This window comes from Aspergillus tanneri (assembly GCF_003426965.1).
Source record: "Aspergillus tanneri strain NIH1004 chromosome Unknown AapTan_3_pilon_pilon_pilon, whole genome shotgun sequence".
In the NCBI taxonomy this organism is placed as follows: Eukaryota; Fungi; Ascomycota; class Eurotiomycetes; order Eurotiales; family Aspergillaceae; genus Aspergillus; species Aspergillus tanneri.
In genome coordinates this window covers 2,433,560-2,458,542 of record NW_022984630.1, presented here as the reverse complement: position 1 = coordinate 2,458,542, position 24,983 = coordinate 2,433,560, and the positions used below count along the sequence as shown (strand labels likewise).

Below are 24,983 nucleotides of genomic sequence, written 5' to 3'. Positions count from 1 at the left end.
GCTCTTTCACCTATCACCAAGATATTGCTGCCGCGTCGCCTCGCCACCCCGAGCCTGCTGCGCCTCATCGAAGCATGTCCCAGTGTGCTGTAGTGGCTTCGCTTGACGAATCTCCATCAGTCTAAATTATTTCTTCGTGCCATTTCATTGATTGCCTGCATAACGTATGTCAATAATCCGGATCTTCGGAAACAACGTTGTGTTTGGATCTTCAACAACATTCCACAGATCTCGAGTTGTTTGTCGCTTTTCAAGGGAACCACCGAACATTCGTTTGGCTGTTGCCTGATATTATCGACTCTTTGCACTAAATCTAGCCGTTGTCGGAGTAGTTCTTTATATCATATCTTTCCCCGCCTTCATCTTTTTTTAATTTATTATTTTTATTTTTATTTCTTATTTAAAAAAGAAAAAAAAATCGTCGTGTCGTTTTCCGGCCGTTTGTCCAATCTGGGGCGGCCATGAGGGCCTTCAAACATTCGCTACAACTTGTGGCAACTGCAATATCGCTTCTTTCAGTGGGCACTAACGGTGAGTATTCTGACGGTCGGACATGGCTCGATATTTGGACGGCTTTCTGATTTATGTGCGTGCAGCCCGGTCGCAAGAACCTAACGCCATTCAGCGTGTTTCGAGCCTCGACCACACAACAATCAACACTCCCTCCCATCATATAGACCACCTCTCTCACTTCGATGTCACATTCAGTCTTCGTGATAAGAACCAGCGAATAAAGCTAGAACTAGAACCGAACCATGACATTCTCGCCGAAGATGCCTTTGTACAGTACCTAGACGCCGAGGGGAATGTCCATCGGGAGGAAGCCATTCCACGCCATGAACATAAGGTCTACAAAGGAAGGACGCTAAAGGGTCGGGGGAAAGGCATGTGGGATCCCGTTGGCTCAGCGAGGATCTATATCAAAAGCGACGGACCACAGCCGTTGTTTGAAGGTGTCTTCAGTGTCCACGGCGACAGTCACCACGTGGAGTTAAAATCGACCTATTTGGAAAAGAAGCGCCCCCAAGATGTGGACATCCCTGATCGGAAGGGGGATTATATGGTTTTTTACCGTGATTCAGATATGATCCGAAGCGCCCACACGGAACTGAAACGCTCAGTGTCATTGTCCTCGTCGTGTGAAGCTGACAAGCTGAGTTTCAATGCCAACCCCAACCACCCGATTTTCCTACCCGACGAGGACGAGGACTACATGCCGAACTGGGGAGCTATGTCCTTAAACTCGCTCTTTGGACTGAACAAGCGGCAGTCCGACATTGGTGGTTCCTCGGGGAATGCTGGTGGTGTGAATTTGAGGTCCACCATCGGCGTCACCTCCGGTTGCCCTAAAACCAAGCAGGTCGCCCTCATCGGGGTCGCCACCGATTGTGAATTCACGGGGTCATTCAAAGATGAGGATGCCGCCAAACAGTGGGTCATCAATACCGTCAACAGTGCATCCAGCGTCTATGAGAAGTCGTTCAACATCTCTATCGGTCTGCGGAACCTCACTCTGACCGACAAGAAATGTCCGGATAATCCACCAGCCTCGAGTGAGTGGAATATGCCGTGCTCGAAGGGGAATATTACGTCGCGCCTGGACCTTTTTTCCAACTGGCGGGGACAACAAAAGGACAGTAATGCCTACTGGACCCTGATGAGCAATTGCCCCACAGGACCGGAAGTTGGATTAGCATGGTTAGGACAGCTGTGCAACACGGAAGTCTCTGGTGATCATGTCAGCGGAACCAATGTCGTGGTTCGGTCCCCCGGTGGTGGATGGCAGATCTTTGCTCATGAATCCGGCCACACTTTTGGTGCGGTTCATGATTGCACCGACCAGACGTGCGCTCAAAATCTTGAAGCCTCGTCTCAATGCTGCCCGTTTTCTACTGATCAGTGTGATGCGAAGTCACAGTTCATCATGAATCCGAGTACGGGCCAAGATATTACCAAGTTCTCTCGATGCACGATTGGTAACATCTGCTCTGCTTTGGGTCGCAACAGTGTCAAATCTCATTGCCTTTCTGATAACCGCGGAGTAACTACATACACTGGTGGCCAATGCGGGAATGGGATCGTGGAGTCCGGCGAAGACTGCGACTGCGGCGGGGAAGAATCTTGTGGTAACAACAGCTGCTGTGATGCCAAAACATGCAAGTTCAAAAATGGGGCTGTCTGTGACGATGCCAACGACAGTTGCTGCTCGAGTTGCAAATTCGCCAGCGCCGACACCGTCTGTCGGCCTAGTCGTGGTGAATGCGATCTGGAAGAGAAGTGCACTGGCAATTCGAGCACCTGCCCATCTGACTCCTACAAAGATGACGGTTCGAAATGCGGCAACTCGACAGCCGGCCTGACCTGTGCCAGTGGCCAGTGCACTAGCCGAGATTATCAGTGCCGGACGGTCATGGGCAGCCTGCTCCACGACAATAGCACCTATGCCTGCAGTCAGTTCAATGACCAGTGCGAGTTGATCTGTTTTTCCAAGGAGTATGCCAAGGAGTTTGGCAGCCAGTGCATGAGTGTCAACCAGAACTTCTTGGACGGCACTCCGTGTGGCAGCGGCGGTCACTGTAGTAATGGAAAGTGCGAGGGGTCCAGCATTAAGAACTGGATCGATAAACACAAGAATATAGTCATTGGCGTTGCCTGCGGAGTGGGAGGGCTGATCGTCCTTGCCATCCTCGGGTGCCTGATCAACCGATGTCGTCGGTCCCGACCTAAACACATTCCGCCGCCTGCTCGGTATGGAGGGTGGACGGGTCCTATGCCACCGGCTTCAAGGCCTTCTATGGGACAATGGGGCACTGCCCCGGCACAAGGCTATCAAGGACTCGCCGCGGGCACGCCGCCGCTACCGCCACCACCCTATGCGCCTGCATACAGCAATAACCCTCCGGGGCCAGGAGGATATATGCCTTCCCCGGTGCGATATGCATGATAATTTCCCTGACAGATCCGGTGACATTTTTTGCATTCTAGCGATCCTTATTCTGGGAACTGGCGCAATTATAGAATTGTTTACTTCTTGCTTTCATTCTTGATAGGTATTCTGGAAACATATTCACTGCGCTAATTTTATTTATGCGGCTCCTCGTCTTTATATTTCCGTGTCATTTTGTACCACTTGGACTCGATCCGGTTTATAGTTGAGTTGGGTTGATAGAACGATCTTTGATGTATAATCCTTGGGTGACCGCTCCCATTGGTGTCTGTAGTCATGTAGCGGGAGCCAGTCCTTGAATGCATGAAGTGATGATCATTCGCCGGATTTTTCTTGTATTGCCATCCAGATCGAGTACTATCCATGGGTGTTGGTATGTAAAACTGAAAACCTGAGACGCCATTATCCTAGGCCGGTCTTGATCTTGTTCTCTCGCGCATCCATACCATACTGTCAGTGGAGACAGATCAACCCGGGAAGAAAAGCCAGAGTGAGAAGACAAGAAAAAACCCAAAACGTAATTTTTTAAAAACAGTACAGTCCGCGATATCAACTACCAGGCGCCCACCCAATGCCCCAATCAAAGCAGCAGCAGCCAACAGGAATCAGACTTAAAATATCAGAGAAAGGATAGCGACAATGCAAAAGCCAAAATCAGAGGACAGAGACAACACAGAGAGAGGAAATCATGGTCTGCATCAATGTATCAGTCCACACATAGAGATCACAGGACATTTGGCCCTGACCAGTTTAGAGGGAATATGCCCTGCCTGGAGCATAACGGGGGAAATCAAGAAGAAACAACAAAAAGACCCAATCAAATATACAGAGGGAGCAACACGCATTACTGCCAGCAGATACTCACGAATGCCTCCCTTGTCACGCCACCGACACCCTCCAGATCGAATTCCTCAATCATTGCGCGTAATTCCTCCTCTTCGAGACCCGTTTCGCCCAATTCTCGCGCCACCCGTCTCAAATCTTCCAGGTCAATGTAGCCCTTCCCACCTTCGTCAAAGAGCTCAAATGCCCGAATAATCTCGTCGCGCGGATCTCGTTCCAAGATCTTTAAGGCCGTCACGGCTTGGAAGGCAGAGAGTGGCATGAGCAGGTTAGACGGGTGCTGGGGGTTCGTGGCCGGTGCAGATCGTGACTGTTGCTGGTGTTGCGATTGTTGGGTTGACTGTTGTACTTGGGGTCGAGGAACGCCGTACGTGGTCAGAAGAGAGATGAGTTCTTGTTTTGGTAGAGTGAAACCCAAGGCACGGAATGCCACGCGGAGTTCGTGATAGTCCAGATGCTGGTCGCGATCAAGGTCGAATAGGGTGAACTAGATTCAATTCATCAAGGTGTCAGTTTTTTTTCTTCTTTTTTATCGCCGCTATCCTCAAACGGACGTATGTGTCCATATCGAGCTACAGTGTCTCACAGTATCCGTGAAAATGCACTGAGAAAATTCCGACATAACAGGATGACGCAAATCCGGGGAGCTTACAGCTTCATTGATCTCTTCCCGCTGCTCTTCAGTCAACCGACTCAGCGGATTCGAGTCCTGCGATGGACCATGAGTCTGCGAATGCACCGGGGGAACCGGTGCTTGCTGCGAGGACTTTGCAGCTTCCGCTCCAAAATCACTAGGACCCGGGGCACCCAACCTTTGCCGGGAGAACGAGGAGGCACTGAGGGGGATGGCACTAGCATTGACTGATCGATCAGGCAATCGGCCTGCATTGTAGGAGCGCGTCCCGAATGGTGGTTGCCCGGACGCCATGACAGTCCGCGGGGTATGTTTGCTGATGGGAAGAAACCCAATCCAGACACCACGAGGAAGGATTAATAGCGCAGAAGGGTGATCGGAAGGGCAACAGGCCGTTCTCCAGGCAGAGTCAGAGAGAGGTGGCAGTCGCTGTCGTCGTCTTGCGTGGTTGCGCCGACGCGAATTCGGCAGACGCGAGGCGGTGGGTAAACCCCGCGTTGATTGGCTATGCTAGGGTATCAGGTTGGTACCGGTACTTACTGGGTCACCCAGAAATAGCTGTGTTTGAAGTATCTAGACAACATATAGATGGAATGGTACCTAGTGGTATAATCTCTGCTATTTACATTCACAACAGTCTCCATCCAGCCCATTAATTACCTCTAGACTGCTGCCAGGTCAGAGGGGGGTGCGCTGAAAGTCGATCTAACGAGAGGGCAATGTGTGTCGCCGTTGTTGTGAGCAAATCCATCCAAAGATCCTCGTCAGAAGCTAACCAGCAGCGGTTTACGAATGCTGGACTAATGCACTTCACAGAAGTTACGTTCCGCGTTTTAGTGTTGCGTCCATGTGCAGTGGGATCTCTTGGGGAACCATCAAGCAGTGTTTCGTTGCTCAGACCCAACAATATTGTAACGAGAATTCCACACTTAATGCGACGCCTTTTACTCCCTTGCTTGGACAGAGGGAGGCAACTCGGTAGAATAGAAATGTCCCCAATTTCACGGGTGTCAAGCAGACCGCATGCTTTCCATTCACTCCTCAGGTCTGGAGATCGGGGTCAATCTGACAGCCTAGATCTAGATCCTCCAAGAATTTTTGGTCTCGCAATTCCTCTGGAAGATACTCTTGAGCCACCTGGCCATTTCGATAGTTCGGATTGTACTTGTACTCCTCACCATACCCAAGCTCTTTCATTAGTCGAGTAGGGGCATTCCGTAGATGGATCGGGATTGGCAATCCGGCAACCCCCGGCTCTGCAAGCGCAGCGAAGGCGTTGTTAAGCCCTCTGTACGATCGCGTGCTTTTATTGGACAGTGCCATAGCCACCGTGGCGTGTGCAAGGTTGATCCGTGCTTCGGGAAGCCCAATCTTCTCAACGGCCGAGTGCGTGGAGATGGCCAGAGTCAACATACTATTATCCGCCAAGCCAATATCCTCCGATGCTACCACGATGAGACGCCGAGCAATGTATAATGGATCTTCCCCGGATTGAATCATGCGTGCGAGGTAGTACAGGGCCGCGTCGGCATCGCTGCCCCGGATCGACTTGTGGAAAGCAGATATAGTATCGTAGTGCTGATCACCCGCACGATCATACACAAGGGTTTTCGTTAAAGACCGTTTCAGCTCCTCTTGGGTTATCCCCGGCCTCTTGGATAAGTCCATGGCCAGCTCTAGGAGGTTCAGGGAAGTACGGGCGTCACCGTCGGAAAATTTAGCCAAATATTGGATTAAATCATCATCCACAAGAGTCGAGGGGGAGTAATTCGGACCTTCCACTTTCAAGGCGCGGTAGAGAATCGATGCGATGTCCTCATCGGTCAGCTTGGACAACGTAAACGTCCTACACCGAGAGAGTAATGCGTTCTGGACCTTAAAGGACGGATTTTCCGTCGTGGCGCCGATAAGGGTGACATGCCCACTCTCTACAGGTCCCAGGAAGACATCCTGCTGCGACTTCGAAAAACGGTGGATCTCATCGCAGAAGATGATGGTCTTCCTTCCAGTAAGGCCAAGTTCACTTCTGGCCTCGGAGAATATCTTCTTGCATTCCGCAACCCCCGAACTGGTGCTGTTGATTTCTACAAACCGGCTTCCCACCATCGAAGCAATAACCCTTGCAATTGTTGTTTTACCAGTCCCGGGACCGCCCCATAAGACCATGCTGGGAACCCGGTCCTGTTCGATCAATCCGCGAAGCACGCCATGTCGGCCGACGAGGTCCTGGCCGCACACCTCATCTAGAGTACGGGGGCGCATCCGTTCTGCCAAGGGCGCCGCTTTTTGAAATGCACTCATCTTCGACTTCTTCGCATGTGGCTCCGTTTGACACAGATCAGTGTTCGTCGCATTATTGGCCTCGGGAAGACGGCCCCCTGTTGGTGGCATTGCTCTCTTGCGGGTCACATTTTGTAAAGGCGACGAGTCTGAATGCGCGTCTTTCTGCGGAGTGGGCTGAGATGGAGCTTTCCGAGTAGAAACCGGCTGGAAAATGCTTGGAACCTGAGCCTTTTGAGAAGGCAAATCCCCCGTGCTGGAAGTCGGCTCCTCGATGAAACTGGTACAATCGGAATCAATGTGGTCGTTGATTTTCACGGAGGGGACAGAGTTCCCGCAGATAGGACACGAAACCATCGTGAGTGGCTACAGCATCGAGATGGCTGGACCGCAGAAGCACTGAGACGAGGATAGCAACACCCCATGACGCGTGAACGCGCGTAGAGAATCAGGCCGCGACGCATCATTATTCCGCTTTGGGTGGAGTTTCGCGGTGCTGTGTCAGCACTGAGTCATTAGAAACAGTGGTTTCCGCTAGTCCAGATTTGGCAGAGCACGCAATCTACATGCGTCAATTACATAATCCCCATCTGCATCATCCAGCAATGGTGGGAGTAATCATCTCGTCCCCCTCCGACCACCGGCCCTTTTTGTCTCCCCTTTCTCTCCCGGATCTCTCCCTATGTTGCCTGGCTATCGTGCTTTGGTCTCATCTGCAGCATCTGCCAGATTCAAGTCCCCATTGACTCCCTTCTTCACCTCCACATTTAGATCTAATCTCCACTCTCCCTCTCCCCACGCAAGAGCCATGTCCGCGACTGCGGCTCGTGCCGACCCTTTTCGACCAGCAAGGAGAGTTGCTGGCCAACGACAGGATGTCTGGTACGAGATCTCTTCCAAATAGAGCACTGGTTGTAGATGACTTCCTAACCAGTCCGTAGGTCTATCGTCAATGAAGCTGCAGCAGCGTCTCCGGTCCAGCCCATCGTTAACATGGGTCAAGGTTTCTTGTGCGTGAGGGATATTCACTGGTTGATACGTACCGCGGAGCACTGATAAATGGTCTTATGGAAACAGTGGGTATAACCCTCCTAAATTTGCCATCGATGCCGCAAAGGATGCCCTGGACCGAGTGGAATGCAACCAATATTCCCCGACAAAGGTAATAGCTCAACCTCCATTTTGTTACAGTAAAGCTTTAGGAAGCTCATGGTAGAAAACAGGGACGTCCACGCCTAAAGAAGGCGATTGCTGATGCGTACTCGCCTTTCTTTGGCCGAACCCTGAACCCTGATACCGAAGTGTCGATCACTACGGGAGCAAATGAAGGTACAACTGACGATGCTTCGTTATACGTATGTCGCTGACTGAGGGAAAGGGATGCTAAGTGCCTTCATGGGCTTCATTGAGCCGGGTGATGAGGTTATTATCTTCGAGCCCTTCTTCGACCAGTAAGTCTACACAATACTATCAACGGGTGATAAATTGACAGACTGGGAAAGATACATCAGCAATATTGAAATGCCAGGCGGCACAATTCGATATGTGCCGCTGCACCCTCCCAAGGATGGGGCCACCAGGACATCTCCGGCCTCTGAATGGACTATCGATTACGAGGAGCTGGAGAAGACCATCAACCCCAAAACTAAGATGATAGTAAGGGTTCCCTGCTATATTCCCATGTTATATCACGTCCTGACTGACTTATTAGGTGTTGAACTCACCGTAAGCGATACTCCCACCAACAGGCGCGCGACGTTTTAAGACTGACAACCATGGTAGCCATAACCCTGTAGGAAAGGTCTTCTCTCGTGCTGAGCTTGAGCGGATCGGCGACCTCTGCATCAAACACAACCTGATCATCCTCTCTGACGAGGTTTATGACCGCCTTTTCTATGTTCCATTTACCAGGATTGCAACTTTGTCTCCGGAGCTCTATGAGCGTACCCTCACTGTAGCCTCTGCTGGAAAGGCCTTCTATGCTACGGGATGGCGTGTTGGGTACCTGATTGGACCCGAGCATTTGATTAAGTATGTGGCTGGCGCACATACTCGGATCTGTTACAGCAGTGTGTCCCCCCTTCAGGAAGCTGCTGCTGTTGCCTTCGAGCAGGCGGACAAGGTTGGCTTTTGGGATGAGAGCCGGACCGAAATGAAGGCGAAGATGGAACGTTTCTGCAAGGTGTTTGACGAATTGAATATTCCTGTAGGTTTTGCATCACCACTCTTCTTTTCCCGCTTTTTTTTTTGGTTCGTCCTAATTTTTCCTCCAGTACTCTGATCCAGAGGGTGGGTACTTCGTTCTTGCAAATATGTCGTCTGTTAAGCTACCTGACGATTATCCTTTCCCTCCCCACGTTGCCAACCGACCTCGTGATTTCAAGCTCTGCTGGTTTTTTAATCCATGAAGTCGGCGTGGCAGCAATTCCTCCGACCGAATTTTATACTGATGCAAATGCTCATATCGCGGAGGATTACCTTCGCTTCGCAGTATGCAAAAATGACGACGTGTTGGAAACTGCAAAAGAGAGACTGCGTGGCCTGAAGAAGTATATTGTGCAGTAAATCTAGTTTCACTTGGGTCATTTTCTTAGATTCATACCTGCATTATCCGCGAAAGCCCGTCAATGGGCAGCAAGGCTCACGGTTGTGAATATAGAACACGTCAGGCAATCTACAAAAGAGTAATGCAAAGGCAACTAAATAGACAGTTTTGTTCAATATTTCGTTCATTTCTGCTGTATTACCATGATACCCCACATCTCACACTTCACAGCTCTGTTTTAGACCATCATAGTGCCCTCACCCTTCGCGTTGCCCATATTTACCGCCACAGACTATGGATGGGTGTATAAGAATCTCTCAGAGATCCTCCACAAGGGGCATTGGCGCGCAGGTGACCTCACAAAACGGCTGTCAAGTCCATCAAAAAAACCGGAGGGAAGGACGAGCTCACAGGAGAGAAAAGATAGATGAGCAGATAGCACAGGTCGAAGGCCGCGGTCAGATAACAAAGACTCTTCCGTGGCAGAAGAGTAAGACCGATCATGGCTCCAGCCTCTATCCAGGACCAAACTAAGCGTTGATCCCCTCGATTTCCATATCCCCGGTGCCTGCACCATCCCATCCCTCCCCACGACGGAACACACGTTGATCCTCGTCTGCGACCTGGTCGAAACCCTCTCCTTGCATCCGTGCAGTCACACTGGTGATGCTGGGATGAGTGGTACGTGCAGCCCGCAATGTCCAGTAGGTTCCTTCCAAATGGTCAACCAAATGGCCATGGCCTCTGCCACCAGGGGACCCGAGCAAACGGCGGTATTCCGCCCTACACGCAGCATCTGGACAGTTGCGGCGGTTCTTCCCATTCCAGTCCGTGTCGCAAGCATGTCTTTCCCCGGTGATTGCGGGCTGTATAGTCACACAATATTCGGCTTGGAATTGGTGCTTGAGTGCAGTCTCCATGTCGGCAGGGGCTGCCTGGGACCGCAGCTTGTCCCGGATCAGTCGAAACAGATAATCCACCAGTTCATGCACATCAATCGTCACTGCGCAAAAACATGAGGTTAGTCCATCATCGGAGAGGTAAAGGCGGAGGAACGCTATAGCCTACTAAAAAGACACGCCGCCAGCACGCGACGGAAACGATCCTTCTCATCGGGATCATCAAATCTAACGACGTACACAATCTTATGAGAGCAGCGCACACTAGCGTTATTCTCTGGGAACCCTGCTTCGACAAAGTCTGCCCAGTCCGAAAATATGAAATAGTCTCCTCTACGAGCGTTTGCGCTGAAATGGACTGCCTGGCGGTGACGTTCCGGTGTGTCGTAGGGGTGCAGGCATGGCACCAGGGGGGGTCCGCTTCTTACAGTTCGAGGGATTGAAGACTCCCGGCAAGGGTGTTCGAATGTCACCTGTCCACAGTACAACCAGTGCCACTTAATATCCTCGAATAAATGCTCTTTGCAACAGTAGCGGGTTTCCGAGTACGGTCCGCAGCGAGGACAGATCACAGTCTCGCCGTCCCAGAAGTTACACCTTTTTTCACAGCCTGATTTTGCACACGGGAGCCCGTGACTATCAAGTTGCCAAAAGAATCCCTCTGGCTTTTGGGTGGATACGCTGCCCCGGGAACTTGGAGCCGCTAAGGTTGACTGCTCACTTCCTGAAGGTGATGCAGGGTGCGTGTGGTTCACTTTACCTTGGGATGCTGTGGCAGCAGGGGACTTGTTGGAATTTTTTCTGTGTCGATGTTTGGTATCATTAGAGTCAGCGTCAGATTTCTCAGTCTTTGGAGTTGTCGCGAGAACTCTCTGTGCTTCAGCAGCCGAAATGCCTCCCTCAGCTTTAGCATCAGATGTCTCCTGTATGGGGGACAGCTTTTCTCTCATGGGAATAGTGCTTCGGCGTGTGGACTGTCCTGTACGGGAAGGCTGGGTAGAAGGCGAAGTCATGGCTGGCTCAGTGTCAGAACATATCTCGGTTTTGCCTGATCCCGGGGAGATCCCCTCTACTCCTCTTTGGTCTAAAACGGGATGTGAAGAAGGCAAAGACTTTTCTTCATTAGTGGGCAAACAAGGGTGTGGATGCTGTATGGCCTCTGAGATCTCGTCACCTGTGACAGGGTCGACCCTTGCAACGCGTCGTTTCCCTTGTTTGTGTGAAGCAGCAAGAGAGAGCTCGTTTGCTGGTTCCTCGTGAGTTTTCTTATTTATTCCCTGATCAGCAACATTGGGGTCATTGCTCTGAGGCCCAGCTCCATTTGCAGAAGAACAATCTTTAGTCTTTGTGTCTTCCAACTTCGAAGATGGTACAAGCCCCAAAGTGCTTTGATATTTTGCCAAAAATGGCGAGGTACCACAGAAGCCATCTCTCTTATTCTGGGGGTGGTTTGTTGGGATTTGCTCGCCTGGAGGGGTGATAGCCTCCGGAGACGGCTTGGTGTCGTCTTCAGGGCTCAATTCGTGTTCAATTTGGGTGAGATCAAGCTTTCTGAACTTCTTGCTCTTTTTCTTTTTCTTACCTTTCTTGGAGGCCAGCACAGGCTCCATCATGACCACTGGGCTGTTGATGAACGTGGCGGACTGTTGATCATCGAGCTTAGGGTCCTGTGATTGAGGCTGGGTGGAAGAGTTTACAGGACAAGAAGATTCAGTGGGAGACAAACGGGTGAGAGTCCTGGAGCGTAGCAAGGTGACGGCATCTGAGCGAGCCTTGCACTCCTCAGGAGCGGACTTGTGATGATCTATTTCTTAAGCAACAGAATTAGCACTTTTCGGCAAGGATCAAGCCCGATCCACTCAGGCAGCAAAACCTTTATGATCTGGTGAATTTGCATTTGCACCCATTTCTACTATGTTCCAATTGGCACTTGCAGTCTGTTCTTTGTCTGTGGAGGGTGAAGTGAAGGAAGTGGACTGGTTGGGTGGCTGAAGGGCTAGCAGTCTGTCGTTGAAATTCACTGGATGCAACCGGATTCCATTCAGACACTCCGACAGATCTGCCAGAAATCTGGCTGCTTCAAGAGGGCACATGTCTCTGGACAGAGAGACATTCTGAGGAACATTATCTTTCTTGACGGACCTTTCTGCAGAAGCAGAGAGGTCGCGAGATTCCTTGGACATCATACTGCCAGGAACCAGCTCAGCTTTGGGACAGCTCCAAAGGTTCTTTCCTAGAGAACATAAGATATTAGCAAGTCAGGTTCTTCTTGCTGATATAAAATAGATACATACAGTATGCTTTATTGATATGTGGCTTGGGACAGCGATATCAGAATTTGGTGTTGACAGTTTCCTCCCTGTTTGTTCCAGGATAATCTGTGCAGGAAGAAGAAGAAGAAAGACAAGGATTCAGTTTATAAGAACAATATCTTGAGCTTGACGCAACGTGGGTTATCGCCATGGCGATGGTGGTTATATCTGGAGCCACTGTAAGAGTTTTCCAACGCAACGTTGCGTGCGGTTCTTAAAGACAAACGCTACCTTTAGGTATGCTGCCTGTTAAAGAGTGGTGTATGTAGTCTTTGTACCTGGGCCTAAGAATTTGTATAAAAGATAGCAAACTAACTGCTTTAATAGTGCCTAACATATATCTATACTATGTACAACTCATCTTTTACAGCACACTCTAGTATGAAACTGTGATATATGCTTTCTTGTATACGCTAAGTAGATATAGAAAACAGGGAGTGCTACATTTGTGCCTGGGGACAGTGGCTTCTGATTCTTTGGAGTGCCAAAATTCTATGTCTACAGGATCTAAAACTATATTCTAGGACCCAGAGAGTTCTGCTGTTCAGGCTTTATAGACTGGAATACCTATCCCATTCCTTCGCACTGTTTATGAGGCATTCTTTCTGTTAATTCCGCTCCTGATAGAATTATGTTTACCATCTAGAAAAAATTCTTTTATTTTAGCATATCTTTTTTATAGCTTTTGGCCTCCGAAAAGTTCATTGGTTTCTTTCTGTGAGTGAAGTCATCATGAATGAACGCTGACTTCATCCATCCATCTATATGAACAGAACTCATAGATCATAAATTAAAGACAGATCAACAAGATGACAAGATGATTTTACAGGATCTCTTTACTGCCGCCGCACATCCACTCCCTCCCATCGACGACCCCAAATTCGCCACGCATTTCGACCGCTTTGGCGACTATCCGATCGTTCTCCTCGGCGATGGCACCCACGGCACCTCCGAGTTCTATACCGCCCGCGCAGAGATCACCAAACGCCTGATCGAGTGCCACGGTGTCACCGTCGTCGCCATCGAGGCCGACTGGCCCGATGCAGAAGCTATCGATCGCTACGTACGACGACGACCAGGACCCAATGCGATGGGCGGACAGACATTCGAGCCTTTCAGTCGGTTCCCAACGTGGATGTGGCGCAATCGCGAGATGCAGGAGCTCGTCGACTGGATGCGAGATCACAACGCACGCGTCCCGGACGAGAAGAAGGTCGGGTTCTACGGACTGGATATGTATAGTATGGGCGCTTCGATGCACGCGGTGATCCGATACCTGGACCGCGTCGACCCGCAGGCCGCCCAGGATGCACGCCAACGGTACAGCTGTCTGAGCCCCTGGGTGGACGATCCGACGGCCTACGGGCTGGCAACCCTGCACGGCATGCGCGACTGCGAGGCGGGCGTCGTTGCGATGCTGCGCGACCTCCTGAGCCACCGTCTACAATACATTGCGCAAGATGTCCACGACGGCGAGGAGTATCACAGTACTGAGCAGAACGCCCACCTGGTGCGCGACGCTGAGCTCTACTACAAGGTCATGTACTACGGGTCTGCGATCTCATGGACGCTGCGCGACTCCCACATGGTTGATACGCTGCGTCGGCTGCTGCGCTCCAAGCCTTCCAGCACCAAGGCGGTCGTCTGGGCGCATAACTCGCACTGTGGCGACGCGCGCTTTACCAGCATGGGCCGTCATCGCCAGGAAGCCAACCTCGGGCAGCTGTGTCGCGAACAGTTCGGCCGCGATAACGTCGCGCTGGTCGGCTGCGGTACACACACAGGGACCGTGGCGGCGGCGCACAACTGGGACAGCGACATGAAGGTGATGTCAGTGCAACCCTCGCGCGCCGACAGCTGGGAGCGTCTGGCGCACGATACGGGTCTGCCCAGCTTCCTGCTGGACCTGCGGCCGGGCCAGCTGGACGCGAAGCTGGCGGCGGCAATGGCCGACCAGGCACCACAGCGACTGCAGCGGTTCATCGGGGTCATCTATCGGCCCCAAACGGAGAAACGGTCGCACTATTCACAGGCAAATCTCCAGGATCAATTCGATGCGTACATATGGTTTGATCAGACGGAGGCAGTGCATTCGCTGCAGAAGATTCAACCCAGGACGCCGAGGGGATTGGAGGAAACGTATCCATTTGGAGAATGAATATCATATGTAATGAATCTTAGCCGTACTATCCTATGTCTATAATGCCTATAGTCGATAATAATTATAGTGATGCTCTGTACGCAGACCACGTGCTGGTCAGGTGCATCCGTCTTGTTTCCATCCAAGATATCCATCTCCTTTTTTTCCATCTCTTCTCTTTTTAATTCATCCTGAATGTTCAAGCAGATGCCCCTGGTGCTCTCATCCAATCAAAGGTTTGTCCACCGTCCACTCTCTGGCACCTTAGCGCTAAATGGAGCAAGAATCGCAGCAGAAGTTCCAACAACGACCATTCACTGTCTGCTCCCTACTGTCTGTCCCTTGGCTCTGTTTCATCGAGTGGGTCCTTTATTTAGAAATGGTTGAAACAAAGCATGGAAAATAGATGAATGGATGAATGGATGACTATAGATGATGGAATTAGGCCATACAACCCTCTGGGCTACGCGCCGACAAGAGCCTATATTTAAAGAAACCACCAAAGACGCCATGACAAAGGCATCGCGCCAAATGAAACCAGACGATTGTCCGCCTGTCCAGTCATTTGCCATAGAGCACTTGTTACTGCTCAACAATGTGGGGGATTTTACACCATCCCCTCAATGGCTGTAACCTCGCCTGCTTTATTTAGATTCACTTTTGGGCATTGTTTGGCTGGGGAACGTCATAAAGGTGGGCTGCTGTCTCTATTGTTGACGGTTTATTGACATTGTCCTTCTCTTTTATTGTAGACGCTCTCTTCCCCTGTCTATTCCCTGTCTACCAAATAGATCGAACATGAGCTCTTTAATCTAATTCTACGAAACAATTGCTGCTGGTCAGCTCTGATATAGCGATCTTTCGTTTTTGGTCTTTGAGCTTTATAGAATCTCCCTCTTTCTCTGATCATATCCTATCCTCTCTAATCTATCAGCATGATATTTTCAAAGTCGATCTTCCCCCTGCTCCCACCGTATGCCCAGGATCCCAATGCCCAGCGGGTTGTCGTGCATCCTGACGGGATGACTCCATATCTGGGCCTGAGAGCTCGTCTGTCTCAAGTCTGGCTGAATCGATGGACCATCCTATCGCTACTCGTATTGGCAAGGGTCCTTCTGGCCGTCGTCAGCTTGCACTCCGATATGGACGATGCCCAGCGAGAAGCTCTATCGGCCTGTACGGCGGTCGAGTCGATGGGCAGCTCCATGGCTTCCATGCCCCATTACCTATCCCGAGGGGTTAACGAGCTCACAGCCTCCTCCGTCGAGGCGGCCGTCCATGGACTCAAAGTGATGCTGATGCTCACCCTGACAGGGGTCGAGGAGCTCGTCATTTTCTTCATCAAAGTCATGTATCAGACGTACCTGTGTCTGTTTACCCTGGTCGTCCGTGGTAGTGCTCATATTGCTCTCGGCGTGCTACAAGACGCCACCGATTTCTTGAACTCGACAATCAAAACCATCGGAGAGGACATCCACAAGACCGTCGACACGTTCGAGAGCGGTCTGGACAAGTTCATCGATGGCATCAACGGAGTGACCAGCATCTTTGGTGGTAACGGAGACGTGCCCAAGCTGGACATCAGCAGCTCTCTCGACGAACTCACCAATCTTCGCTTGCCCGGCAATATCAACTCCACGATCGACAAGCTCAACAGCTCCATCCCCACGTTTGATGAGGTGGACAAGTTCGTCGTGAACGTCCTCCGTGCTCCGTTCGAGGAAGTCAAGCATCTGGTCAACAGGTCGCTGAGCAACTACACCTTCGACCGCTCCACGTTACCCGTCCCAGCGAAAGAACAGATGACCTTCTGCAACGACAACAATGGCATTAACTCCTTCTTCGACCACGTGGCGGATCTCGTAGATACGGCCCGCAAGATTTTTATCGCCGTGCTGGTCCTTGTGGCCACTCTCGCCTGCGTCCCTGCCGCTTGGAACGAAATTCGTCGCTGGCGGTCCATGAAGGAGCGCTCACAGCTGGTCCGAAAGGACGCTCACGATCCCATGGACGTCGTCCACATTGTGTCTCGGCCCTACAGCTCCGCCGCCGGAATCAAAGCGGCCAGTCGATTCAGCAACAGTCGTCGGCAAACCCTGGTGCGGTGGGTGGTCGCATACGCCACGTCAACTCCGGCTCTCTTTGTTCTGAGTCTCGCACTCGCCGGTCTCTTCTCCTGTCTCTGCCAGTTCTTGCTTCTGCGCACCGTCCAGAAAACAGTCCCCGAGCTAACTACCGAAGTTGGCCAGTTCGCAGACAAAGTGGTCGGCAAACTTGAAAACACCTCAGCGGAATGGGCCCGAGACGCCAACGGCGTCATCAGCCACATGAACCACGACCTCAACGACAACATCCTGGGATGGGTGAATACCAGCACGACCGCCTTAAATGAAACGCTCGACGCGTTCATCGAGAAAACCACCGGCGTCCTCAACGACACCTTCGGCGGCACGGTCCTCCTCGACCCTCTCCAGGAAGTCTTCCGCTGTCTCATCGGACTGAAGGTCGAATCTGTACAGAAGGGCCTCACCTGGGTGCACGATCACGCTCACATCAACTTCCCCAACCTCCCGAACGATACGTTCTCGCGCGGTGCCCAAGACAGCATTTCCAACGACGCCGACAACAACAACAACAGCCCAGCGAGCACTTCCTCGCCGACCCCGGCGACTCGACCTCGAACAAAGTCACCGAGGTTGTCATCCGCGTCGTGCAAAAAGTTGAAGACGGCATCCGCACCGAAACCATCATCGCCTCCTGTATTCTCCTCGTCTGGGTCCTCAATGCCCTATTCGGTCTGATCCGCGCTTTGACTCTGTTCTGGAATCGAGACCGAACCCGCGGCAATGGCGGAGGAGGAGCTCCTCCCATATCCTCGATGGCTTCCAATCCCGATGCTAATGGGTTCATTGATGTCCCGTTGACCGCAATACCGAAATCCGACGCGCCTCGGTCTCAGCCAGCTCCGCGATATGAGGCCTCTCCTGCGGTCGTTGGAGGTGCTGGTTGTAGTAGGAGTGAGCTTGAATACGAGGACGAGAAATTAGGCTTTGCGGGACAGCGGAATTATGGCTCTGCACTCAAGGTCAATGGGACGTCAGATCTGCGTGGGAGCAGTTATGTGGAATATGGCATGGAAAAACGGTAGCTCGACGTGGCTACTGGGGTTGTGGCATATCGTATTTTCTTTCGCGCGTTCTTGTATACTATTTCTAAGTGCTTGTTCTATTAGTTCGTCTATTCAAACGTTTATTTAGCCAGAACTAGAGCGATATTTCTTTGCTGGACTCGGACGATAAGTTCTAATCAAATGGGTTATAGGCTTAGATGTAGGCTAGGCTATGGAAAATATAGAATGCTTGAAATACAAGAATCAGAAAGTGTACCAATAAATACATGCAGTCCCGGTTCAACAGGCGTTCGCAGCATTTAAGCAGCAGATCGTAACTCATGACAGCGCTAGCAGAACTATATCTGGCAAGACATGAACCAAAACAATAAGAAAGACTTATATCTCCACGAAAAAACTCTTCTCTCCTGCCTGAGGTTGCACTCGCACCCGTTCAATAATAGGATCAGCACAGCTGACCCGGATGCGCTCGGGAGTCGCGGGACTCTGCAAGCTGAGCACTTCGTGAACGTTCCATTGCTTCCGCGCTGCTTTTAGCGCATCACGGATGGCAAAGAAGACAGCGCTGCCCATGAACAGTGGAGGCTCCCCAACACCACGGGAGCGTTGGATCGTGCGAAGGTTCTCCCATTCCACGTCCTTTAGGATACTGACGTTGAAAACCTGAGGGATGTCGCGGAACCCGGGGATCTTGTAATTTCCTGGCCCCTTGGTGAAGATCTGCCCCGAGGCTCGATGCCAGAGACTTTCCTCTGTGGTGAAAAGTCCCTGTCCTTGAACGTAGGCTCCCTCGATCTGTCCATAGTCGATGGACGGGTTGATCGTACGCCCGATATCCATCTTGATGTCTGCCCGCAGAGGCGTCCAGTCGCCGGTGAGGGTGTCGATTTCAACCTCAGCGGCGGTGACGCCCTGCGTGAAGTAGAAGAACATCTGGCCCGAATTCTCGCCCCAGACGTAGCCAATATCCGGGGTGCGGTAGTAACCCTGGGCTGAGAGGTTGACGCGGTTGAAGTAGGCCGCATGGGCGATGTCCTTCAGAGGAGCACCGGGCATCTTCTCCCGGTACGGTTTCAGCCGCTCGTTGAGCTGCTCACATGCATTGAAAACGGCATAGCCATTGAGGTCAGAGCTAGCTGAGGCCGCGGTCGCAGACGTGTTGGCCACCGTGTTCGTGGCCGTCTCCGAAATAAACACTTCGGACTGAGGAACCCCCAGAGCCTCGGCCGCGATCATCGTTATTTTCGTGTGCAACCCTTGGCCCATTTCGACTCCGCCATGGGCGACAAGAACACTTCCGTCGTGGTAGATATGGACCAATGCGCCCGCCTGGTTGAGGAACAGGGCTGTGAAGGAAATTCCAAATTTGGTAGGGATAATTGCCATTCCACGCTTGGTCCATTTGTGCTGTTGGTTGTATTCCTCCACGGCTTTCCGCCGTTGCTCGTACGAACTTTCCTCCAAGACTTGCTGGTACATTAACGGGACATGCCAGTCCTTTAGCTCCTGGTTGAAATGAGTGGTGTCTCCCGGTTGATACATGTTGTCCATGCGGACTTTTTCGACGGGGATGTTCAGATGGTCCGCAATCTCGGAGACGTAGCACTCAGCAAAGAACAACCCCTGAGGACCTCCAAACCCGCGGAATGCGGTGTTGGAGACGGTATTGGTCCTGCAGATCCGGCCACGGACATGAACATTGGGAATATTATACACCCCATCGATGTGGGATAAACTTCTTTCCACCACGGCTGCCGAGAGGTCTTGCGTGTGACCACCATTGGAATAGACATCAGCATCCAAGGCCAGGATTTTTCCTTCCTTGGTCACCGCAACTTTCCAGTGGCACAGGAATGGATGTCGCTGGCCCGAGGTTGCAATGTCTTCGTCCCGGTTGAGCATACACCGGACTGGATACCTCACTTTTGCTGCGGCCGTGGCACAGATACCGGCCAGCTGAACCGATCGGCTCTCTTTGCCACCAAACCCTCCACCAAGACGCTTAACTCGAGACACGATCTTGTTAGCTGCCACACCCGTGACCTGAGCTACATACGTCTGTCTACAGCGAAATCAGCGTTAAATTCGGAACAGAGGAAATACAAATAAAGACTCACGTTTCGGTAGGGTTCTGCGTGCCACTCCAGATCTCCATCTCGCCATCCTCCGGCTTGGGAATGGCAACGCATGCCTGGGTTTCCAGGTAGAAGTGCTCCTGACCACCCATTCGAGACACGCCGGTGAAAACATGATCCGCTCGCTCAAAGGCGCTCTCCGTGTCACCTCTCTTGATGAAGCGGAAATGGTCAAAGAACGATTGCGCCTCAATGGCCTCCTCAATGGTAAGGATGGCTGGCAATTCCTCATATTCAATCTTGACAGCCCTCGCGGCCTCTTCGGCGATTTTGGCCGAGTTCGCAAGGATCATACCAATGGGCTGGCCAGCCGTGGTAACCTTGTCGACTGCAAAGAACAGCTCGTCGCATTTGGGAGCTCCCCACCAGTTGGCTTGCGGGTTGGGGAGGTCTGTATGATCCACATAGTCATAGACGCCGGGGATCTCCAGCGCCAGCGTGGGGTCGACGCTGAGAATTTTGGCGTGCGCCTTGGTCGAGAGGACCATACAGCCGAATTTCTCATTCTGCAGCACCGGTATATCATCGGTATATTGAGCCTCTCCAGTGGCCTGTTTCAGTGCCGACACATGAGGACCAGCCTTTCCCAGGACCCGCTGCTGGTACGCGGCTGAAGCCTCATGGTCCTTCTCGCCCGACGAGATCGCCCGTTCGATCTCCGCGATAACATCCCCGTCGACATCCGTCTCTTTGACTTCCAGGCTCGACAAAACGTCGTGATAGAATCGGTAGAAGAACCCTAGGGCAAGCGACTTGCGGTACGTCGCCATGCCACCGGGAACCCCGAATTTCAGGTCGAAATCTTTCTCCAACGCACTCATCGTGCCCTCCAGGGTGGCTGGATGTGGTAGTGGCTTGCCGACCAAGAACGCCTCCGCGTTCCGCGCAGACACCGTCATCGGTGCAAGCCCGCCAAAAACGAGGTTCACGCTCGTCACCTCGTGCGAGGGTGAGAGGGACACGCGCAGAGCAGCATTCACGATCGCAATATCATCGTCCTTTCGTTTCGACTGCTTGTAGGCTCGCATGTATTCACCCTTCTCCGACGTGGCTGGAATCCGCAAGCTTACGATCACGGCGTTGGGGGGTAATGCCGTGCTTCGATAGCCTTTGAAGAACTGGCCCATGGGAATCTCGATTTCCTCATCCAGTGTTTTGGCGACAAGGACGGTGTTGGTAGCCACGAAGACAGGATTTAGATCGGAGATCGGGGATGCCGTGGCCAAGTTTCCAGCTGGGGATGCCACATTTCTGATCTGTCGCCCAGCAAAGTACCGAAGCTGCTTCTTGATCGCTGTGAAATTCTGGCCACGCACCGGTCCGAATCGCTGCAGGGCTTCATCACAGATCGCCTCCAGGTCGGTGAGAGAGACATTGGCCCCAAGTTCCAGGAGATCATCGTGCCAGGAGTATTGATGCAGTTCGGGGACGTCGCCTACGTAAACGGAGTTCCGGTACTGGAGGGCCTTGAACTTGATTTCAATCTGCGTCTCGGTGCTTCCACCGATGATCTTCGCCTCTGGGTGAACATGCTTGATCTCCAGGAGCTGCTGCAAAGTGACCGGTCGGTACCATTTCTTTCTCTTATTGCCCAGTGCCAACGGTCGGAATTCATGCTTCCGGAGTAGAGGCGGGAAAATTAATTCGGTGTCGGGATTATACTTGATGAATTCGGGGGGCGTGAACTTAGGAGCACCGTTAGGGGTGGACGTGTCGTCCAAGAACTCCTTGCAGCATCCTTTCGAGCCGTTCTGCTTGTCCATACAGCAACCACCGCCTCCGTTGGTCGTGGCTTTCGGACATCCGTTGGTCTTGGGGGTGAAACTCTGCGCAGCATCCAAGATAGGCCTGTATCCAGTGCAACGGCAGAGATTCCCATCGAATGCTTCTTCTACCGCGTGGGCAGTGGGTTCGGGGGTGTTCCGGAGGAGTGCATAGAGGCTCTAGAACGTGGGTCAGACTCTACTGAGGTCGACAGAAGACAAGGGAGCGGGTAAGGGAGAAACACACCATCACAATTCCCGGGGTACAGAAGCCACACTGGCTTCCGTTGCCCACTGCAATCCGTTGCTGGACCGCATGAGGGTTCTTCACATTCCCAATTCCTTCAACCGTGATGACATGCTTGCCATCCACGCTAATCAGAGGCGCAATACAGGCGTTGACTGAGGCATGGTAGAGCTTCTTAGTCGTCGGGTTCATGTGCGAGATCACCTGTCGCCGCCCGTCCACGTCAGTCCTGTGCCGTTGCCCTCTAGATGGAAGAAGAGCTGAAACATACCACGGTACAAGCCCCGCAACCTCCCTCTGCGCATCCGAGCTTGGTCCCCGTCAACCCTATCCCTCGAAGATATTCTAAGAGAGTGATTTCAGGATCGACCGAGTCTAGGATGACCTTGGTGCCATTGAGGTAGAAACGAATGGTATCGTCCCAGTCTTCCGTTAACTGGGCCAGCGCGCCGGACTTATTGGCGGCGACCGCAGAGGCCGAGGGCTCTAAGATGCCTGGTGCCATTTGTGCGTTGATCTCCGCCCTTAGGTAAGGGACGGTAGTTTCACAATCCCTGGCAAAGAAGAAAGTGGCGATAGCGGGGGGTGGATAGACACAAGAATCTGGGGTAGGAGGGGAGCTGTATTGGTAATTATGGGGTCGTGTCAATTAGTATTATAAGGAAGGAAGACATAAGAATGTGCCGCAGACGAAAGAGCGGACAGAATAGAGGATATGGAGCATGGAGGAAGATAAGCAGACGGACGAGAGGAAGCATCTCCATCATAAAGGGAAAGGCTTATCGCTATCGTCATGCGGGGATCGCCACACCCCGATGGCGGAAAGCAGCGGCACTAATCCGTCATCAGCAGGTTCTGATTGGTCAGAAAGAGTTGGGCATGTGTGAATATCCAAAAAAATAAAAATAAAATATAAATAATAAAATAATAAAATAACGCCTGATAAATGCTCACAAACAAGATTGCTAATTGTACAGAACAGGCCTTGTATGCACAAAAACTAGAAGGGAATTTTTAGAAAAAAAAAAAAAAAATCTCTCTATTCTTTAAGTCGCGCCCCAACAAAGTCCCTCTCATCCTCCTCCCATTTCTTCCGTTCGACAATACTGCGAGCCCTACATATACAACCAATTAGCTTCTTCCATACCAGATGATTCTGCGGGGAAATGGAGAAAAAGGAGGGGGGAGGGAGAAATCATGAGGGAATTCTATCAATGGGTGCTGGATCACGAACCGATACGCTCGAACAAACCGCCATACTTCCGTATCAGCCAGGTTCCAAGCTTCCGCTACATCTTTGATGTTGATTCGATTGGTCTCCTTGCTTTTCAGAATCTCCCGGGCCACTTGGAGGATTTCATACTCCTTTTCGACGCCTTTCTGGATGGAGTTGGCGTTCGGCATAGGCTTTGTGCTGTCGTCCTCATGTTTCGCATCCACCCTCGCTACACGAGGGATCTTAAATCCAAATTGCCACTCCAGTTCATCCAAGAGGTGGGGTGGAAGGGTCTGACCAGCCTCCGCGGGCAAGGATTCGACTGTGGTCCACATCGACGTCCCAATGGCTCCAATGTCGGCGACGGCCTTCTTGAACACCACGGCGCGCGACGATCCCCCCAGATCGGGGCCCAGTTGCTCCTGGGTGACCGCCTTCAGCCATCCGTCGCGCTCCGTCTCGCGGCGCACGTGCCGCGTACTAACATCCGCGGAGCCCTGCTGCAGGCTGATCAAAGTGTACGGGTGGGGTAGGGTTCCAATGGTGAACACCTGGGTCGTGTTGCGGTAAACTGCCGGTTGACTGATCTGCATGGGCTTCGTCGGGTCACAAAGGTGGCACTTCCGTAGGTTAGGGGGACAGGAAGGAGCCGGAGACGTTGGGCATTGGGCGAGAGCTTTGGCGAGCTGTAGCGAGGGCTCGACGAGGGCGGTTGTGTGTTCGGGGAAAGGCTTCAAGACAGCCACACCGGCCGGGAACGAGTTCTGGAACGTGCTGTGTAGATGCGAATTGATGAGTTCGACCAGTGCGAGTCTACCCGCGATGGCCGACTTGACGCTCTGTTCGGCCAGTGTGGGAAAGTTCGCCAGCACGGTATTAGAGTCATAAAAGGCCAGCGAGCTTGGCTCTTCGTTCCTGAAGAACTCCGCAGGCACTAAGTCCAACATGGACTTGGAGTTTTCATCGATCTTCTTAACGGCTTCCTTGACCGCATCGTTGATCCGCGACTTCTCACCTGCAAAGAGCGCGTTGCCAATGCGGTCAAAGCGCGTAATCACAGCCGGATCCGTGCCCAGACGCAGGGAGGTCAACAACGGGTCATCATATCTGGCCATGGGGAAGCAGCGCCAATCGGCCAGCAGACCATCCCCCATATGGCCCCAAGCGAGCCATCGGAAAAGCTCGGTCTCCAGATCCTTATGAAGTTTCAATGGCTGCACCAGCTCGTAGAGTTGATTTTTCATGGCCTCGCCGGGCCCCAGGATGATGGGACGAAACCCTTGGGCAAACCAGGCCCGGCGCCAGGCCAGAAGTAGCTGAGCGTCCGCATTCTCCTCGTCCTTGTTATTGCCTTTGTTGGGTTCGTAATAGGTGTAAATAAACGGTCGGTGTCCCAGAGGTGGAAGCACGGAGCGGTTTTCATCCAGCGTAATCGAGGAGGAAAATGGATTCAACCATGCCCAGTCGGAGAACCATTTGGACTCGCCGCTGGTGCTGTTGGGTTGCAGCTCCGGCGGTGTATGGACAGATGGGCGGAACGACGGGAGGTGGAAGTTGTTTAGAGAAGGGATTTTGGGTAGCGGAACATATTTGGATACGCCGGAGGCCTTCACTTCCCCCGATTCAGGATCCACAGGAATCGAGGAGGATGAGAATATCACCAACAGCAGCGCCACGAATACGATGATGGTAAGGAGGGCCGTGCTGCGGTGAGGAATCATTTTGAATTAATTTGCCCGTTCTAAAAACACGTCAGGGGTAGTGGGGGCAGGGAAAGAAAGAGTAAAACGATGTAGGGGATTGAGCAATAAATCAACGTGCAATCTGGATCCTCCACCCACTCTTTCTCCAGCGATCAATAGGAAGACTGAATAGGGGGGAATGGAGTAGTT

The 24,983-nt window shown here is 52.0% G+C and overlaps 9 protein-coding genes across 9 annotated transcripts; 4 read left to right on the top strand and 5 right to left on the bottom strand.

Annotated features, from left to right (window-relative positions):
• Nucleotides 1-461: 461 nt before the first annotated feature.
• On the top strand, nt 462-2,944 carry admB (ADAM family of metalloprotease ADM-B; the record flags this gene model as incomplete). Its single annotated transcript, XM_033569283.1, has 2 exons — nt 462-531; nt 597-2,944. 2 exons carry the CDS (start codon nt 462-464, stop codon nt 2,942-2,944), a joined length of 2,418 nt encoding a protein of 805 aa, XP_033428089.1.
• An 847-nt stretch (nt 2,945-3,791) lies between these two features.
• cdc31 (putative cell division control protein Cdc31) lies at nt 3,792-4,718 on the bottom strand (the record flags this gene model as incomplete). Its single annotated transcript, XM_033569282.1, has 2 exons — nt 3,792-4,277; nt 4,377-4,718. The coding sequence occupies 2 exons, from the start codon at nt 4,716-4,718 to the stop codon at nt 3,792-3,794; spliced, it is 828 nt and encodes a 275-aa protein (XP_033428088.1).
• A 747-nt stretch (nt 4,719-5,465) lies between these two features.
• ATNIH1004_004611 (ssDNA-dependent ATPase MGS1) lies at nt 5,466-7,061 on the bottom strand (the record flags this gene model as incomplete). Its single annotated transcript, XM_033569281.1, has 1 exon — nt 5,466-7,061. One exon carries the CDS (start codon nt 7,059-7,061, stop codon nt 5,466-5,468), a length of 1,596 nt encoding a protein of 531 aa, XP_033428087.1.
• Nucleotides 7,062-7,512: 451 nt separating this feature from the next.
• Nucleotides 7,513-9,269, top strand: ATNIH1004_004610 (kynurenine--oxoglutarate transaminase; the record flags this gene model as incomplete). The annotated part of the gene is made up of 10 exons (XM_033569280.1): nt 7,513-7,586; nt 7,646-7,714; nt 7,782-7,866; nt 7,928-8,033; nt 8,083-8,155; nt 8,207-8,360; nt 8,416-8,429; nt 8,487-8,910; nt 8,978-8,993; nt 9,115-9,269. 10 exons carry the CDS (start codon nt 7,513-7,515, stop codon nt 9,267-9,269), a joined length of 1,170 nt encoding a protein of 389 aa, XP_033428086.1.
• A 510-nt stretch (nt 9,270-9,779) lies between these two features.
• ATNIH1004_004609 (uncharacterized protein) lies at nt 9,780-12,331 on the bottom strand (the record flags this gene model as incomplete). Its single annotated transcript, XM_033569279.1, has 3 exons — nt 9,780-10,252; nt 10,318-11,952; nt 12,022-12,331. The coding sequence occupies 3 exons, from the start codon at nt 12,329-12,331 to the stop codon at nt 9,780-9,782; spliced, it is 2,418 nt and encodes an 805-aa protein (XP_033428085.1).
• Nucleotides 12,332-13,277: 946 nt separating this feature from the next.
• On the top strand, nt 13,278-14,618 carry ATNIH1004_004608 (putative erythromycin esterase; the record flags this gene model as incomplete). The annotated part of the gene is made up of 1 exon (XM_033569278.1): nt 13,278-14,618. The coding sequence occupies one exon, from the start codon at nt 13,278-13,280 to the stop codon at nt 14,616-14,618; it is 1,341 nt and encodes a 446-aa protein (XP_033428084.1).
• A 917-nt stretch (nt 14,619-15,535) lies between these two features.
• Nucleotides 15,536-17,748, top strand: prm1 (pheromone-regulated protein PRM1; the record flags this gene model as incomplete). Its single annotated transcript, XM_033569277.1, has 2 exons — nt 15,536-17,181; nt 17,244-17,748. The coding sequence occupies 2 exons, from the start codon at nt 15,536-15,538 to the stop codon at nt 17,746-17,748; spliced, it is 2,151 nt and encodes a 716-aa protein (XP_033428083.1).
• Nucleotides 17,749-18,108: 360 nt separating this feature from the next.
• Nucleotides 18,109-22,380, bottom strand: ATNIH1004_004606 (putative xanthine dehydrogenase HxA; the record flags this gene model as incomplete). The annotated part of the gene is made up of 4 exons (XM_033569276.1): nt 18,109-19,792; nt 19,848-21,808; nt 21,876-22,079; nt 22,147-22,380. 4 exons carry the CDS (start codon nt 22,378-22,380, stop codon nt 18,109-18,111), a joined length of 4,083 nt encoding a protein of 1,360 aa, XP_033428082.1.
• Nucleotides 22,381-22,914: 534 nt separating this feature from the next.
• ATNIH1004_004605 (uncharacterized protein) lies at nt 22,915-24,812 on the bottom strand (the record flags this gene model as incomplete). The annotated part of the gene is made up of 2 exons (XM_033569275.1): nt 22,915-22,990; nt 23,110-24,812. 2 exons carry the CDS (start codon nt 24,810-24,812, stop codon nt 22,915-22,917), a joined length of 1,779 nt encoding a protein of 592 aa, XP_033428081.1.
• Between the last annotated feature and the right edge of the window lie 171 nt (nt 24,813-24,983).